Source organism: Aphis gossypii, chromosome X, assembly GCF_020184175.1.
Source record: "Aphis gossypii isolate Hap1 chromosome X, ASM2018417v2, whole genome shotgun sequence".
NCBI classification, from domain to species: domain Eukaryota; kingdom Metazoa; phylum Arthropoda; class Insecta; order Hemiptera; family Aphididae; genus Aphis; species Aphis gossypii.
In genome coordinates this window covers 45,619,847-45,636,593 of record NC_065533.1, presented here as the reverse complement: position 1 = coordinate 45,636,593, position 16,747 = coordinate 45,619,847, and the positions used below count along the sequence as shown (strand labels likewise).

General features: G+C 29.8%; 2 protein-coding genes across 5 annotated transcripts; one reads left to right on the top strand and one right to left on the bottom strand.

The window, feature by feature from the left end:
- Positions 1–1,162: 1,162 nt before the first annotated feature.
- On the top strand, positions 1,163–15,698 carry LOC114122707 (uncharacterized). The gene is made up of 5 exons (XM_027985449.2): positions 1,163–1,870; positions 12,428–12,761; positions 14,111–14,182; positions 14,641–14,730; positions 14,799–15,698. The coding sequence occupies exons 1-5, from the start codon at positions 1,407–1,409 to the stop codon at positions 14,919–14,921; spliced, it is 1,083 nt and encodes a 360-aa protein (XP_027841250.2). The 5' UTR covers positions 1,163–1,406; the 3' UTR covers positions 14,922–15,698.
- On the bottom strand, positions 4,045–10,424 carry LOC114122706 (uncharacterized). Of its 4 annotated transcripts, XM_050206875.1 has the most exons (4): positions 9,971–10,424; positions 4,877–5,606; positions 4,745–4,843; positions 4,045–4,711 (listed from the first exon to the last, which is right to left on the bottom strand). In XM_050206875.1, the coding sequence occupies exons 1-4, from the start codon at positions 9,983–9,985 to the stop codon at positions 4,107–4,109; spliced, it is 1,449 nt and encodes a 482-aa protein (XP_050062832.1). In that variant the 5' UTR covers positions 9,986–10,424; the 3' UTR covers positions 4,045–4,106. The 4 variants fall into 4 exon arrangements, with proteins under 4 accessions (XP_050062832.1, XP_050062831.1, XP_050062830.1 ...); XM_050206874.1 differs by having other exon boundaries at positions 4,745–5,606; positions 9,971–10,423; XM_050206873.1 differs by having other exon boundaries at positions 4,045–4,843; positions 9,971–10,422.
- Positions 15,699–16,747: the final 1,049 nt, after the last annotated feature.

Sequence of the window (16,747 nt, the reverse complement as noted above, 5' to 3'; positions counted from 1 at the left end):
ATTATCTTAGTGTGAATTTTATATCAAATATGGTGATAAAATTAAAAATTGAAATAAAAAAATAATAGCTAACGTAGAACCCTTATTAAATGATTCAAGGTTTTTTATTCGCAAACAAAGATTATAAATAAGTAAATTAACAAAATATAATAAATAAATTTAATAAACGAACCATAATAGGGTACCGTCTTACTGTACAGTGAGGTCACTGTAATGTATATGTTAAATGTATATTCAATGATATATTATTGATTGCGAAAAACAAATACTAGCAGAGACGGACTGTCAGCCTATACTATACTTTAAGTAGTGTACTAATCACTAATTTACCAAGTAGTCTACTTAGTATATTTCATGTTATGATTTTTGATATTGCTGTTAAAGTAATTTATTTTATTTTTACTATGATGGTAAATCGATTTAATTTTTGCCGAAAACATTGCAATTATCCTATTATCAATATTTAATTATTATATTAATATAAATGTATATGCTGTATATCATACTATGTATTATTGTTATTAATTTTTAAGTCAATGCCAACATAAACAGAGACTATCTCAAAACTAATCTACATAATTATTATACTTTAAAAATGTATTTTGTGTATAGTATAATTCATAATATATAATGTATAAGTTATATGTTCCCATACTTATGTTTGGTTTGTTTTTAAGGAATCGAAATCGGTCATGAAAATAACATAAAACGTTATATACTACAGGTGGTGTGTATAAATATTAAAATGAAAATAAAATGCTATGTCTACGAAAAAAACATTCCTTATTAAAATCGTCTTCGACAACGTTTTCGGAAAAGTGCTCTTGTAGGTATACGTAGATAATAATAAAACGATGACCACTTACTTTTTTCAAAGACATTTAGGACGGGCTTCCTCGACCACCCCCCATAAATGTGCACCTTTCACCTACAACGGCGCAGTGTAATCGATTGGTATTCGAGTGGTTCGTATATTACTGTTATACATAGTATAATATTATATATTACACTATTTGTAATTGTTTGTATACATTATGACAGCGAGAGCACTCGAAAAGGTTAACACTCGGCAATAACACACACGTCTAGTGGCAACCGACCACTTTAATAATGACATTGTGTGTAGTTGTCGCTGACACGATGTCCGCGAAGGAGCGTTGTATCAATTGCCGGATCCCCCTGCTTATAAAACGTGCGCCTTTAATTTTGGTACCACGAAAAACGACCGCCCGGATTTGGCGTTAGGTACGGGTTTTGTCCGTCACGATTTTTTTGTCGTTTCAAAAATATTTTTTACAAAACATTCACAAATAACGTCATTTGAGTATATCAGCTGCGTGTTGTTCAGTGTTCGACACGACTTTTCCATCGCGATCGGCAGGTCAAACACCATATACCTGCCTATCATGTTGCTGTACGCCGTAATCCTCGTACAATTGTACTTGGCATTCGACGAGGTCCGGTCGATGTGGGTGGATGACTACAACGACGGGACCGGCAATAGCATGCACACGCTGTCGACGAACGCGATCGGTGCGATCAGCACTTTGCTGACGGCCGTGTTTAGAGTCCGACTGCGGCACATCCAACACTCGCTGAGCCGCCTGGAACGGTCGCTGCAAGCCAAAGGCGACGGCGGCGAATGCGTGGGCGTCGTCACGTCCGGTCACTGGTCGATCGAATACCGAACCCGCGTCTGGCTGGCTCTGGCCGTCATCCTGTTCGGTTACCTTAAGTATAGGCTGCTGATGGAGGACGACGGGAAAGACGTGTCCACGTCCGTCATCGTCGCGATGCTCAACACGGTATCTATAGCCGGCAACTATTACGTGACGCTCGTGTTTGTGGATCACGTGTTTTTTGCCAAAAGGTAAGTCGTCGACGTACATTACACACAAGTACAATAGCACTGCATAACGATATTACCTACCATTCGACGAGTAATGTATATATATGACGAGTACGTGTGAATACCAGAATACAAGTCTAAAAAATCACTAAGTATCAAAAATATCAAACGAAACACGCATAGGCAATCAGACATTGTTGACACGATTTACAAAAACTACGTGATAGGTAATAGTATTGACATAATATAGATTATATATTTTGTACTACCAATGAAAATGGTACCTACAAAGGTCGAGAAACACTGCTGTAAGAGAATTTTCGCGACTTTGCGCTCCGGATAAAACAATAATATACGAATTTTATGAGAAATTCATAAACATCGCTGATGATAATGTTCAAAACTTTGGTCAAGATAATTTAAGTACAAATTACAAGTACTAATTCGCCACTATTGCTAGTTAAGTTTTACTAGCCTAAGTTAAAGACAATAACTATTATAGTATGAGACAATGGCCGAACTACGTTTAACGAGGTTCGTGGATACAATCGTTTAGGAGGCTCTATTTATATCTGTAATCAAATCTACCAAAAGTTAAATTTTTGATTTTTGTTCAATAAAAAAAAAAAAAAATAATCATGGCAATTATTGAATAATTTATTGAATTATATTACTATAATTACATTAAAACTAAGTACAATGAATTAACTTAAGTGTCTACACTCGTTAGCTCAAAAAATTCTAATTTTTTAATTGTTTAAAAAAATATTTCTTTTTACATAATTTGATTCATTAAAAAAATATATCTTTTACAGTTTAAATTATAATCTGTAAATCTTATTGTTTTAGATTATAATAAATAAATTCAAATATAATTATTATTTTTTTATCATGATACAGGAAACAGGTTTCAATAAAAAGATTATTTTCGGCGTTGCATTGATTGAAAGCTTCTTCTGATGTTGATGGTTTATTAGGGCAATATCTTAAAATGAATTATGTGTTTAATTGTAATTTAAGCATGTTCCCAGATGGTCTCAGTTCTTAAATTAGTTTGTTGATAAAGTATGAGTAGATAAGATGTGAGTGTCTATGATTAGTAAGTAAGAATATGACTTTTCTAGATTTATTTATGATTATTTATTTTCTTTTAGTTAATTTGACTGACAATATTGACAAAATTGTTTTGCTGACAAATAAAATTTAATTCAATATTAGGACATACATAAAATTCATTTTTATAAACTTTGGCATTTTAACGAATTTTGCCAAAATCAACAAAATCAATTTAAAAATATTCTAATTACCTATTATAAAATTATACAAAATAAATAGATATTTAAATAATAAAACAAAACAAAATAAGTTAACAAAAAAACGAAAGTTTGAACTTAAACTAACCTAGAATAAATTCAAAATTATATTTATTTAATCCTTTTTTATTAATTCTCTTTTTAAATGCTGAATATTATTAATTTTGTAATGATATGTGTGAGTTTTTATTTTATTTGTGTACCTATAAATGATAAGTAGTTGAAAAAATGCTTAAGTTTTCAACTTTAAAGAAATTTTCTCATAAAAAATTGGATACTTACCTATAATAGTAAATAGTAATATAGTATGAGCTTTAAGAATACAAACATTTGATAACAAAATATAAGGGAAACTGGAGTTTTTACGCAAAACCAGTTTATGATAAAATCGATTTTATTTATTTTTTCGGTGTAACTCAAAGAATAACAGTAGACACTTGAAAATTTCAAAAATTAATAAAATAATAAATTTAATATTTTACTCAAATATTAATTCCCCCTACCGTATTACTAATAGTAAAATACTTTAATAGCTATATAAATATATGATAAAATATAATTATTAATATAGTTTATAACCTTAAAAGCAGACGGATAGTTTTTGATCATTGCTCTTAGTAGTTTTTGTATTTCAAAATACACTAGACAACTAAAACTATACAACAACGTAGGTAGTTATAATACGTTAATATGTTAAATTATTAAATAACGAATTTCATACTTATAAGCGGTAACAGATACAATAATGTGTACTGAAAACTGTGTATAGATAATAATCTCAATATCTAATTATTTTGTTTTTAAGAAAGTTTTTATTATAAAACAATTCAAATAAGAAATCAATATTTATAAATAATACACATATTTAATTTTAATGCACAATATTAGTTTATAAAACAATAATTTAATAAATTAATTATAATTTATAAGTACAGTGTAATGTATCAATACCCATTTGATCCTTGACCAGAAGATTCAGATGAAAATCCTCCTGGAGAACTTTTTCCAAATCCATTATTTTGTCCAGATCCACCAAGATCAGATTCTCCATATCCAGATCCATAACCGTTACCAATACCATTTTGTGCACCATTTGGAGAAGAACCTCCTCCATGAGAGCCAAAACCTCCATTGTTTTGACCACTATAACCAGAACCAGAACCTCCTCCATTGAGTCCACCATAAGTACCAGAACCTCCACTGGTTTGACCACTATAAGATCCAGAACCACCACCATTTTGACTGCCGAGACCGCCAGAATCACCAAAATTTTGACTGCCATAGGAGCCAGTACCTCCACCATTTTGACTGCCGAAGTTGTTAAATCCTCCATTATTTGAACCGCCAAATTGTCCTCGGCCATTTCGTCCGGATCTTCCAAAAAAGCTATTGAAACTCACTTTGGCAGCTGGAGGAGCATTTTGATTCGGATTAAAATTTCCACCATTACTTCCTGAACCTCCACTTCCAAATCCTCTATTACCTCCTAAACCTCCATTTCCATATCCACCACTACCTCCTAGACCACCATTTCCATATCCTCCACTGCCTCCTAGACCGCCATTTCCATATCCTCCACTGCCTCCTAAACCACCATTTCCATATCCTCCACTGCCTCCTGTACCACCATTTCCATACCCTCCACTGCCTCCTAGACCACCATTTCCATATCCTCCACTGCCTCCTAAACCACCATTCTCATATCCTCCACTGCCTCCTAAACCACCATTCCCATATCCTCCACTGCCTCCTAGACCACCATTTCCATATCCTCCACTGCCTCCTAAACCACCATTCCCATATCCTCCACTGCCTCCTAGACCACCATTTCCATATCCACCATTGCCTCCCAAACCACCATTTCCATATCCTCCACTGCCTCCTAAACCACCATTTCCATATCCTCCACTTCCTCCTAGACCACCATTTCCATATCCTCCACTGCTTCCTGAACCGCCATTTCCACGCCCATTACTACCTCCACTACCATATCCACCCCCACCACTACCACCACTACTACCAAAACCTCCATTACCATACCCACCACTGCTTCCAAAGCTATTGACTCCACCTCCATAATTTCCAGCACCATTGGAACCACTAGTTCCACTTCCATATCCTCCAAAACCATTGTTGGGTCCACCAAAGCCACCATTATTATCATTGGGTCCACAATTTGTGGCACCTGCATTTTGACTTCCTGGATATCTTGTGTTTCCATTGAAACCGTTTCCGTAACTACCCTTTCCTCCTTGACCTTGGCCGAGAAATCCGGTTGCAGTACCATAACCATTGGCACCAGAACCACCATTTGGTCTTCCAAATGCTGTCGACTTTCCTGCATTATATTTCCCACTTGAAGATGAATAACTTCCTGGTCCTCCTGACTGTTCATATTGCTGGCAAATACACAATCTCAATAGACATACCACAATAATTAATTCCTGAAACAAAAGTAGTTCTATTTATTTATTTACTTCTATACTCATTTATATGGTAATAACAATATAACTAATATACCGACATTTTATATTGACTAATTAAACATATAACAAAATATAAAATATAATAATTGTCATAAATAACCTATAATTATACAAGTATATATCTATAATGTAACCTAAAGTAATTTAACAAATAACTAATTTATAGAATATAATATACAGAAATAAGGTAAGTGTAACGTGTTTAAAAACTCAATAAAAAAACTTAATCTAGCAAAATGTTGATATTCCGGTAACATGCCAATAAGGACTAATGTCGATTCATTTAACATATTCTTACCAATTGATTGCATTATTCCTATATTTTAATTATAGGTAGTAGCTATCCTTAATAAATTATATATAATATGTATTTTATAAATTTACGACAACACGCATGTCGCATTTGTTTACTTATAACTAAGGTTCAGGATTTATTACATCAAAAACGATCAAAATATGTATAGGTACAAATATGCAGTTAAAACTATCAAAATATGGTTAAAAAATGCAAAATGTATTTAAATATATATATATATATATATATATATATATATTTATTTAACTACATAGATGTAAATACTAATTTAATACTTTTAGACCGAAGTTTATGTATTTTATTTATTTTTATGTATTTGTTGACACGGCTATGCTGATTTATATTTTTCTGTTAAATATTGTATGACAATAAATCACCATTAAGTATCAACACCTACTTTCGTTTCATACAGCTTATAAAATAAAATAACTAGGTATATTTAAAATTAGTATAAAATATATTTTATAAAAACTCGGGTATGCATTAACTTACACGACTATTATTTGATATTTTAGGCATTTTTAAGCTCGCGAATTAAAATAAAAATTATTTGAGAAAATACACTAAATTATGTAGGTAAGTCGATAAGTATTAGTACTTAGTAGTTGCATGTAGGATACGATAATCAAGATACACGAACATCATACGTACCGATTTTATCAAGATGTTATTAAGATGTTAATAAGTTTCTGATTGTAATTTTTCCTATCAGATAAATAACAATAATAATTTGTTGATAACAACATCTTCTTTCAATTACTGATAGATAAAGATAATTTTAAAATTTTATGTCAAGATCTACTATTTTAGAAAAATGTTTTGAATGTTGTTAAAATACAATATAAGTGAATAAAATTATGATCATACAATAATATTTTTTTTTAATATTATTCAAAAATATGAAAATGAATATTCTAAAGAACTGTTCAAATATGTTTTTTCTTTAAAACATGACGATATATACAAAAATATGCAAAATAAAATTGTGTAATTAAATCATTTACTTCATGAAAATAATATTAATTGTCTTACCTAGAGTATTCTATGATCATTACAAAAATATGAAAATGTAAGAAATCCCGAACCTTACTCTCAAAACTAACATTAATCATTAAGTAAATTGTATCCGTATGTATTGTCTCTATCTTATTAATATATAATATTGCCTTTAAATAATATGATAATGTTACATTTAACTGTTGTTTTTAGTATCAGCTGAGAAAATAAATTGATTTGCTATCTGGGTATGATGATCTTTAAGCATTTTAGTTATTTTAGTTATTTCATATAATATTTATTACTCGTCGTAAAAACATTTGAAGGCAATAAACTACAAAATATATAACGTATATTTTTAGCATTAGAAATACAGCCATCAATGAACAAATATTTATTCTCTCTCTCAGACCAACACGCAGTACCTATAATATAGGTATAAATAAGTATTAATCAAAAATCTTTTTTCGTGGTTTTTGAGTAGGGATCCTTAGAGTAAAATCAACTATTAAAAATGTTGTAGAGAATAATATTTTTAAGAGTTTAATACATCGATTTTATATTTTATTATTATTTAACTTTAAATTCAATTTTAAAAATGAAAAATAAATGTTTTTAATTTTAAATTGATATTAAGTTGTTTCGATATTAAAGCAAATCAATATATCTACTCTTAAAAATATTATTCTCTTTAATTTTTGTAATAGGTTTATTTAACACATAAGTAACTAGAAAACATTTTAAAAATGTATATATTTATAGCGTGTACGTGTTTTGTGTAATAATAATGCATAATAATGCGTGGCAAGAGAAATAAAATAAAAAGTACGTTGATATCCTCTTAAGATATTTATTAAGAGCGTGCAAAATAAAAAATAAGAAAAGTATTCATTCAACCCACCCACCAACCTTTAAATGTGACACTACGTTATATCATTAAGCAGCTTATTCAATTTCTTTAAATAATAATAATATAACTCAATCTTTAACACAATTTTTAATTTAAAACTTTTATATTTTATCTTTTTATTTATTAATATATGTTGTTATGAATAACCGAAAAAAAAAATATACCTATAAATAAAAAAATATATATATAAAAATAAATTTAATATTTAAATATTAAATATTAAATATATATATATATATTTTATTTTTAATATTTAATTTATTAAATATTTTTAAATATCTCAAAAATTCATAGTTCATAAAATAGTTAGATCTTAATAATTTCTTTTATTTGAAAGATGAAAATTGTAGTAATTGTGCGCAGATTACATTAGACTCAAATTTAATAAAAAATATTTTACAACATTTCACAAATTTCTAAGTTTTATGATATAAAATTATTCAGCCATTATTCTAAGTTTATTTCAAAACCAAAGTTCAATGTGTACTAAATAAAGTTTTCCAATTTTAAATATAAAATAAAAAGATTAAATATAAAACCTATTCTACTAATCTACGAAGAGTTTCGTTTTCCAATAAAACATTTTTGATTATTAAAGTATAGATTGATTTTATTTTTTCCATGCAATTTGTATGAGGCATTACGAGACTAGAGAATCTTGAATTTTTTTCCTTAAATAAATAACCGGGTGTAACACTCCAAATTCAAAACACCACACAACCAGTAATTTGTCTATGAAATGGTTTTGCGTGTGAGAAACTCACAGAGATAGTACTTACCGTAATGTTACGCCTTTACCCAATTTTCACCACAATACTGAAGAAACATACATATATCTTAACGTTTTTGTTTGTGTTTATTATTTAAAAACAATTTAGCCTAGGTACATTAAAGCCAGGACATATTTTTCATTAAAATAAATAACATATAACTTGTTTAAATTAAAAATATAATATATATATTGATTGAAAATAAATGTTTATAACATTTAATAATAAACAATTGGTAGGTATAATGTACAATACATTTGAACATTTTGTGTCAACAACCAAAATAATAACCAACATTCGTTGACTGTTACATTTATAACATAGATAACCTACATAATATTATGTAATCATTTAAAACAAAGATGTACAACTGTAATATTACAGTTACATGTATATACATGTATTACCCAGTTTATACGTCTTAATATAAATAAAAATTAAATTAAATATAATTATTTTGATCTATTTTTGAACACTTTATTTTACAGATTTTGTAAGTTTAGAAACATTATAAACTGCAATAATAAAACTAAAATCTTAAAACAATACGTTTTAGGCGTAACAGGTCTCCGTAATAAATCTGTCACATCGTAAGAAGTGTATAAATGTACAATAATTGATAATACCTACCATACAACGGTTTAACGATGTGCATTATATTATATTATTATAATATTCACAATGCCTAACCTAATAGAATACAATGAGAATTTTCACGAGAAGAGTGAAGATTAGAGTTTTTACCAATTAGTAATGAGAATAAAAAAAAAGGCTGAAAGTGTCTTACAAGTTTTAAGTTTCTATAGATCCCTTTATCCTTAGTCGACTAGCGTCTCTCGGTAACTCGAATCTCGATAATTATTAATAAAAAAATATAATTTCAAATTTTCACAAATTTTTATTAATGTATGAAATAAAATGTTATTAACTCAAAACTCAATCGACAATATTTTCATACATTTCCCTATCTAAACTTGGTTTATCGCTGTGATAAATTGTCGCTAATAATTTGAATTCTTATCTAATTCGTAATATCCAGTCATAGAATAATTTACAGTAGTGTTAAGTTTTAATTCTTAGCCTAATGTTTGTTAATTAAGTTATTCGAATGCCTTGTAATACAGCGTTAAACGCATTATTGTGGCTTAAAATGATTGAAAAGGGTGAAATAAGTATTGAATACTCTATAATACGTACACAAAAAAACCGTAATGTATTTAGTACTAATAGAAATATTATATTGAAAGTAATAATGCGTTAAAGCCTAACCTAACCGATCTCGCCGAGCGTATAAAAATAATATATACAGTCAAGAAAATGCGATCGTTACCTTAGCGGTCCACATGACGACGATGACGGTTGTGGGAACGCGGTGGCTCGTGCGCTTGTCGACGATTGGCCCGGTTCGGCTCGTACGGCGTAATTATAATATATATAGACCTCGGCTGCTGAAGCTGTCGTGCGACGTCGTCGTACACCGGACGCCGGAAGCGTGGACGTCAACTGGCGTGCGACGTCGGAAGACGATTAAAACCCGGACGGTTAGGTTATAGGTTAGCCAGCGGCGGTTGTCACTTAAACGGTCGGAAGCGTACGAGTGTTGGCGGATTGTGTGGCGTCCGGCGTTATATATACGCGCGGCCGACGGGCACCCGAACGATCGCCGGAAAAAAAAGTGTGCCGCGAGTGTAATGGGCGTGCGGCCTTCCGCGGAGTCGAAGGAAGAACAATGACAATGATCGCACAATAAACGACGGTATAATGATGTCACTCGCCGCAACCTTTTAGCCGTCACGAAGGGTCGTCGCGGATCGCACGCGCACAATAGACGCCGGTGACGTAGTTCTCGCCGCGGTTATCGGGTCGAGCGGCGGCGGCGGCGGCGGCGGTGAGCAATCGGTTAGCTCTGAAAAGCGCGACGGCAACGAGTCATTAGAGCCTTGAGCGATGATGTGACTGCCGACTCACACACTCATTATGTCATATTATTATTATTATTATTGTCGTCGTCGTCGTACGGCAGTTGAAGTCTCCGCGGCAATTTCCACGCCACCGGACGCCGAGACAAACGGAAAACAGAGAAAACCAGTCACCGCAGCAGACTTATATTAATATTTTATATATCATATCACATCACATTATAATACGAGTCGTCTCGAGGACTTGGCCGCCGTCTGTCAGTCACTATCGCGCGCGCGACGACCTTCGGCGTCCGTCAAACCGCCACCGACTCCCCCGCGCCACGCCGTCATCCTCATAAGGAGACGCGTAACACCGTTGTTATGTGTGTATTATAATATAGGTAGTTCACTCGATATGGGTAACCTATGTAGAGAAACCTCAAACTTTGTAAATTCGTTTTCGGTTTTATTCGTAGATTTTGTTCCATAAAAAACGAAAAAGAAAAAAGTTTCTAAAACATGCGTGCCTGCAGTTATTTGTCACCGTGATTATAGAGGTATGCCTGCCCGTTTACTGCTATGATAATATACTGATACTATTATAAATACCTAGTATACAGTAAGTACGCGAAATGTGAATATCGCATACTATAGATTCCTCGGTTAAAATGGCGATTATACTGGTTCGCGTTAAAAGTTCTAAAACTTTTAATAAGGATAACAAGATCCCCACTTAAATACATCCGTTTTACTTTTGAATATTATGCAAAATATTTTACTGCGAAAAAATTATAAGTAAGCTGAATACAAATAATATAAAATATCCGACAGTCTCGCTATGAATAATAATATTGTTAAACTTTCATTATATTATATTCTTCTAAAGTTCTAAACAATAAGTTATTGACGAAAACGGTAGGGTTTTTTGTGTGTATACTGTATATATATATATATATATTATATTTTATACCCTCACGATCCCGTTTATAAAATATATTTTAATGTAATTATTCGTTGTTTGTACTGTTCAAACTTCATATAGCTAAAATTTATAATTACTAATTATTATTTTATATAATTTATGATAGTACAACCTACCTTATATATGTATATTGTATATATCATAACGTTGGATCATTTTTGAGTTGACCTGATAAGCTATGATCGGTTTTTGCATTCCTAATAAAACTACTAAAAATACGGGAGCAAATAGTCATCTATTTCGATAATATATATATAGTCTAATCGATTTTTGCCTAGCTAGTCTAGTTAAACTTCGTTTGTAACTTTGGCGTGATAAATGATGATTTATTGAGTTAATCTTTATAAGATTAACTATTATTGTGCAGAGTGCACTTTATAAACTAGTATGGAGAATACTATCTGAGTGACTGAGTCCCAATTGATAGAATAGTTGGTCACTTTTTCCAATAGTTGTTTTTCAGCATCATGAAATTTATTTAGTTATTATCGTAACGACGTGTCTGTATAATATTAATAAATTCATATTATTATTTTGGTCTATCTGTAAACGGTACTATGATACCAATGTAGAGACCATATTATATATGATGTGATCGTATAATGACACGCATTGTATCTGTCATATTTTGGTGATATTAGATTTCAATAATCTTTTTCGTTAAAAAAAAAAAAAATCAAAAAAACGTATTACCATAAGTACGATAATTAATGCGCTCGGCCGTACGATTACTAAACGGTCCAAACCGCAGTTATGCATAAATATTACCTACTAATCGTATAGTTTCGTAACCGCGAGGGCGAAAGCAACTGACGATCTGAACAGAATACCTATATAGGTCCCGAACACGCCATAAAATTTATTTGTATATATTATTTTTTTTAACGTTATTGTCTTATTTCAGAGTGTTGTACAAACTAAATGTCCAGATAATGGATACACTCAGCTCGATTTCGAAATCGTTTCTGCCGGGATTCTCCGTGTCTACCGCACGACTCGCGTACTTGGACATATGCGACGTTTGCACAACGTTGACGGGAGCGTTCCAAACGCAATTGTTCATCAACATCGTGGGCAACGTGTTTGGCGTCACGTTCATGATGCTCTCCGCGTTCAACACGCTCATGTCCAACGGTGCGAGCACCATCCAAATCACGCTGTACTTTCTTTACGAATCTCTGATACGCATGCTGCAGATGTACTTTGTCATTGACGCTTGCCATACGACCGTCGAACAGGTAAAAACCATAATATATTAAAATTGTTATATCATAACATAACGTATATAGTAGCGACGAAACGATATAACGATGACGTGCATAGGTCGAGTGTAGAATCGATCGACTTCATAATACTTAGTAAATATTAAGTAAACATTATTTATACGCGAATCGCATAGATAAGATAGGCCGCCAAACAGTCGATCACGGACAATTTCAAAGTCGATCATGTTAGAATTAATTTTTAGGGTCACGCGCCCTATATGTTTTTTTAATAATTATAGTTATTTAATAATTTAAAAAAAATTCTATAGAATTCGATCCCCAAAGGTGAAGTATATTTTTAGTAGATCGTGCCAAAAAAGGTTTTGCCATCCCTGCCACAGTATGTATATACTTATTCCGTGTAATTTTGTTTCGTACCAGCAGCAGCTGACTGGGTTTAAAAAATTCTTCGGAAATTATAAACTTTCCGTGAATAATTCTCAAAATAAAGCTAACGTTTTAACAATATATTTAAACATTTTAGATCAAAAATACAAGAAAATGAATGGAGTACAAACATTTGGTGCAATGCTTTCCTTATGTATAAAACAGAAACTTAAATTAGGGTAAAAAAGTTAGTTGCCCGGTTAAACTCATCGGGTCATAAAATATGTATTTTTATTATTATATGTACTACTACTATTGTCTATATAATACAAAAAAATATCTTCCAAATATTTTTTTTGGACTGGTATAATGTTAGCTTTATATAATATATATAAAAAAAATAATATGTATAATATTAATATTTTAATAACACTTAACCAGTAGTATAGTAATCAGCTGGTAATGCAAGGTATGCACGGTTGTATTATACGGGTCCAACTTGACTCGAAAAAAAGTTGTACCTAAATATTTTTTCCGAAATTTGAACTTGTGTTCAAATAAAATAATAAATATAATTTTTTGTGTGTGGGGGGGGGGGGAGTTAAAAATTAATCTAGTCACTAAACGACGATTCTGTTATCGACATCGTTCTATAACTGTTTTAAATAATGATAAGTGTGTGTACAATTCCGTTTTAAATGAAAAAACGTGAAATAAATAATAAATCAACTGAATTCTCAACTCTAAACTATCTAAGAATATAGGTACTAATTTTATACTAATATAACTTCTATAACGATAACTTATAAGTGTATAACCGGTAATTTTAAAATACATTTTAAATATATACGAAGAGAACGTTTTTCTTTAACTTTTCTATTTATTATTGAAAATAAATCTAGTAAACATTTAAAATATTGTTTTAGTTTATATAGTTCGCTTTTATTAAAAATATTGACTGGTAGTGAAAATAATAATGTTGATCTATTGTTTAGGCGAATTCCATCAATATCACATTTCAGAAGAAAATTAGTGAATATAATCACGTAAACTTCACCAAAAAAAAGGTATGTATTATCAAAAATTATAATACATATTGTAATTATTATTTTTTTTTTCTGTATTCTGCAGTAACTATATAGGATATAATACAATACTACCGTTTAAGAGTCACACGTTTTTTAACGTCCCACACATTTTGAGGTTTTCATCGAGCACAATACACGTTTGAAATTCTAAATTATAAACCTATAGGTTGAGATTAAAGAAATCTTATAAAAATATATTCAGAGCCCCCTCCCACCAAGTTTTTATTTTCAATTTATAATACTTTATTAATTCACTCGTTTTGTCAGATATTTGATCATAACATAATCGGTTGATTATTTTGGTATACAGTGTTATTCGACAAATTATTGATTATCTATCCAAAATAAGATTTTTACCACTTTAAAAGATAAATTAGTTTTAAAAAAAATTGAAAACATTTTTACTTAAAAGTAGAATTAATAATTTTTTTATATAGGTACAATTATTCATTTTGGAGATGTTGGATCATAAAATAGAATTTGTTATTTATGGTTTTATTTGTCTGGACTTTGAAATGTTTGTGGCGGTATGTCATTTTATTTTCTAGTATTTTAAAGAACTATTTCTATGAAGTTTTAAATATTATAATTTCAGATAATGGGTACCATAGCTACGTATTTTCTGATTTTGGTTCAATTAGGATCTTCACCTGAAGACTTGGTAAACGCGTTGAACACAACGACAACAATAACACCCAATGCATCAACACAACATTAAATTAAACAGTACAATTTCATTAAAATTAATATTACTTTCAGTTTTAAGACGCAACGTGTTAATTATTTTAAAACTTTGAATAACATTATAATTACAAAATAAAACAAGCATATACGAATTTTTACGATAGCCACTAGGTCGGACGGTATTTTTAAATTTTGAAGTGATTTAATTTAATTAATATTTAGTAACACTAAGCTTCACAGTTTGATTTTTCAACTATGAAAATATATTATATAAAATATAAATATAACCTTATATATTCGTGAAAATTTGTCACAATTTACTAGACTCTATAGAATAAAAGAAAAAATTAAAAAACAGAATATGTACTTATTATAAGACACGCATTTATTACTATTAGATAATATTATAATTTAGATTTTATTAAAATTCTATTTTCTATCAAATCACTTTTATAAACGTTAAAATAAATAGGTTTTCGTATTTGTTTAACATTAACCTTAAGCCTAAAACTAAGAATAAAATAATAACAAGGTTTTTAGATGTGCTTTTCCAGGTTCATTGTTGAAGGTCACAACTGTTATGGCATTATTACGTTTGACGTCTGTCCTTTGATTAAAAACATAGGAAACTGTCAAACAGTGTTTATGATTTAACTATTGCAACCAAATAAACTTTCAAATATAATTATATATCACGATCGTGATTTGTAAAATAAAGCACGCGTGAATAATTTCGTTATGAACTAAACCATTGAAATGGATTCAGAGATTAAAGTATTATACCAATGTAAAATTAAATAATAAAGGTGTATTGCAGTATATGTTTTATTTGTATTATGAATATTGTATATAAATATGGCATATCAGACATAATTTGATATGCTTAGTTTTTAAGTTATGTGTTTTATGAGTTTTATTAATAAATAATTAAAAAAAAATTGTACTAATAAACTTGAATGTTATTGATTTTTTTCATTAATTTTATTTTTAATTTCTAAAACTAAGTTAGTATTTCAAAATTTACCATACAATACATAATTTATTAAAACGAGTAGATTCTATTGATTCTAAGTATGTGAGTTGAAACCTATTCAAATACTTTATTATTTTATTATTTAGAAAAATATAATGCGTATAGTATTTTAAGCGATTATTAATAATAAAAAAAACTGTTTTACTTTAAATGTATTAACTTTTATTTATAATAAGATTTATCTTTAAATCTATTAATTGTTGAACCGATGATTTATTATAAAATATTGATATACCTAAATCAGAATATATACGAGTTATTTTTAAGTTACTTGACTTAAGGTTTTGAAATAATTATTCTATCAATGTTAGTATATCCATGATAATATAGGTTAGAAAAATAAATATTATTATTTATTTTTCAAATAGTATTTATATTATAGCTTTTATTAACGTGATGGAAATAATTTAAAAACTGAATTAAAAAAAGTATTTGGATTACTAAATACTTCTTTTAGTGAGAATGACATATTGAATATTAATGATAATGAAAGCTCATCATCATTTGGATCAGTTTATTGTTTCTGCTATTTGAGTTTTAACTTGCATAACATTATAAATTATACCAAAACCTGTTGATTATAAAAATAAAACAAGAAAATATAATGTATTACGTGTTTGGCATGACATTATATTAATGATGAATTTTCATTAAAGCATAAATGTCAACGAACTTTCATCTATAAAAGGCCAGAGTTAGTTTTGAAATAAATATCGTAGGTATATTTAAAAAGAAAATGTAAAAAGAAAAGTTAGTTTCGGCGTTGTACTTTCATTGCATTTATCATGGCCATCAATAAAGCACAAAGCAAATCAATCATTAATGAA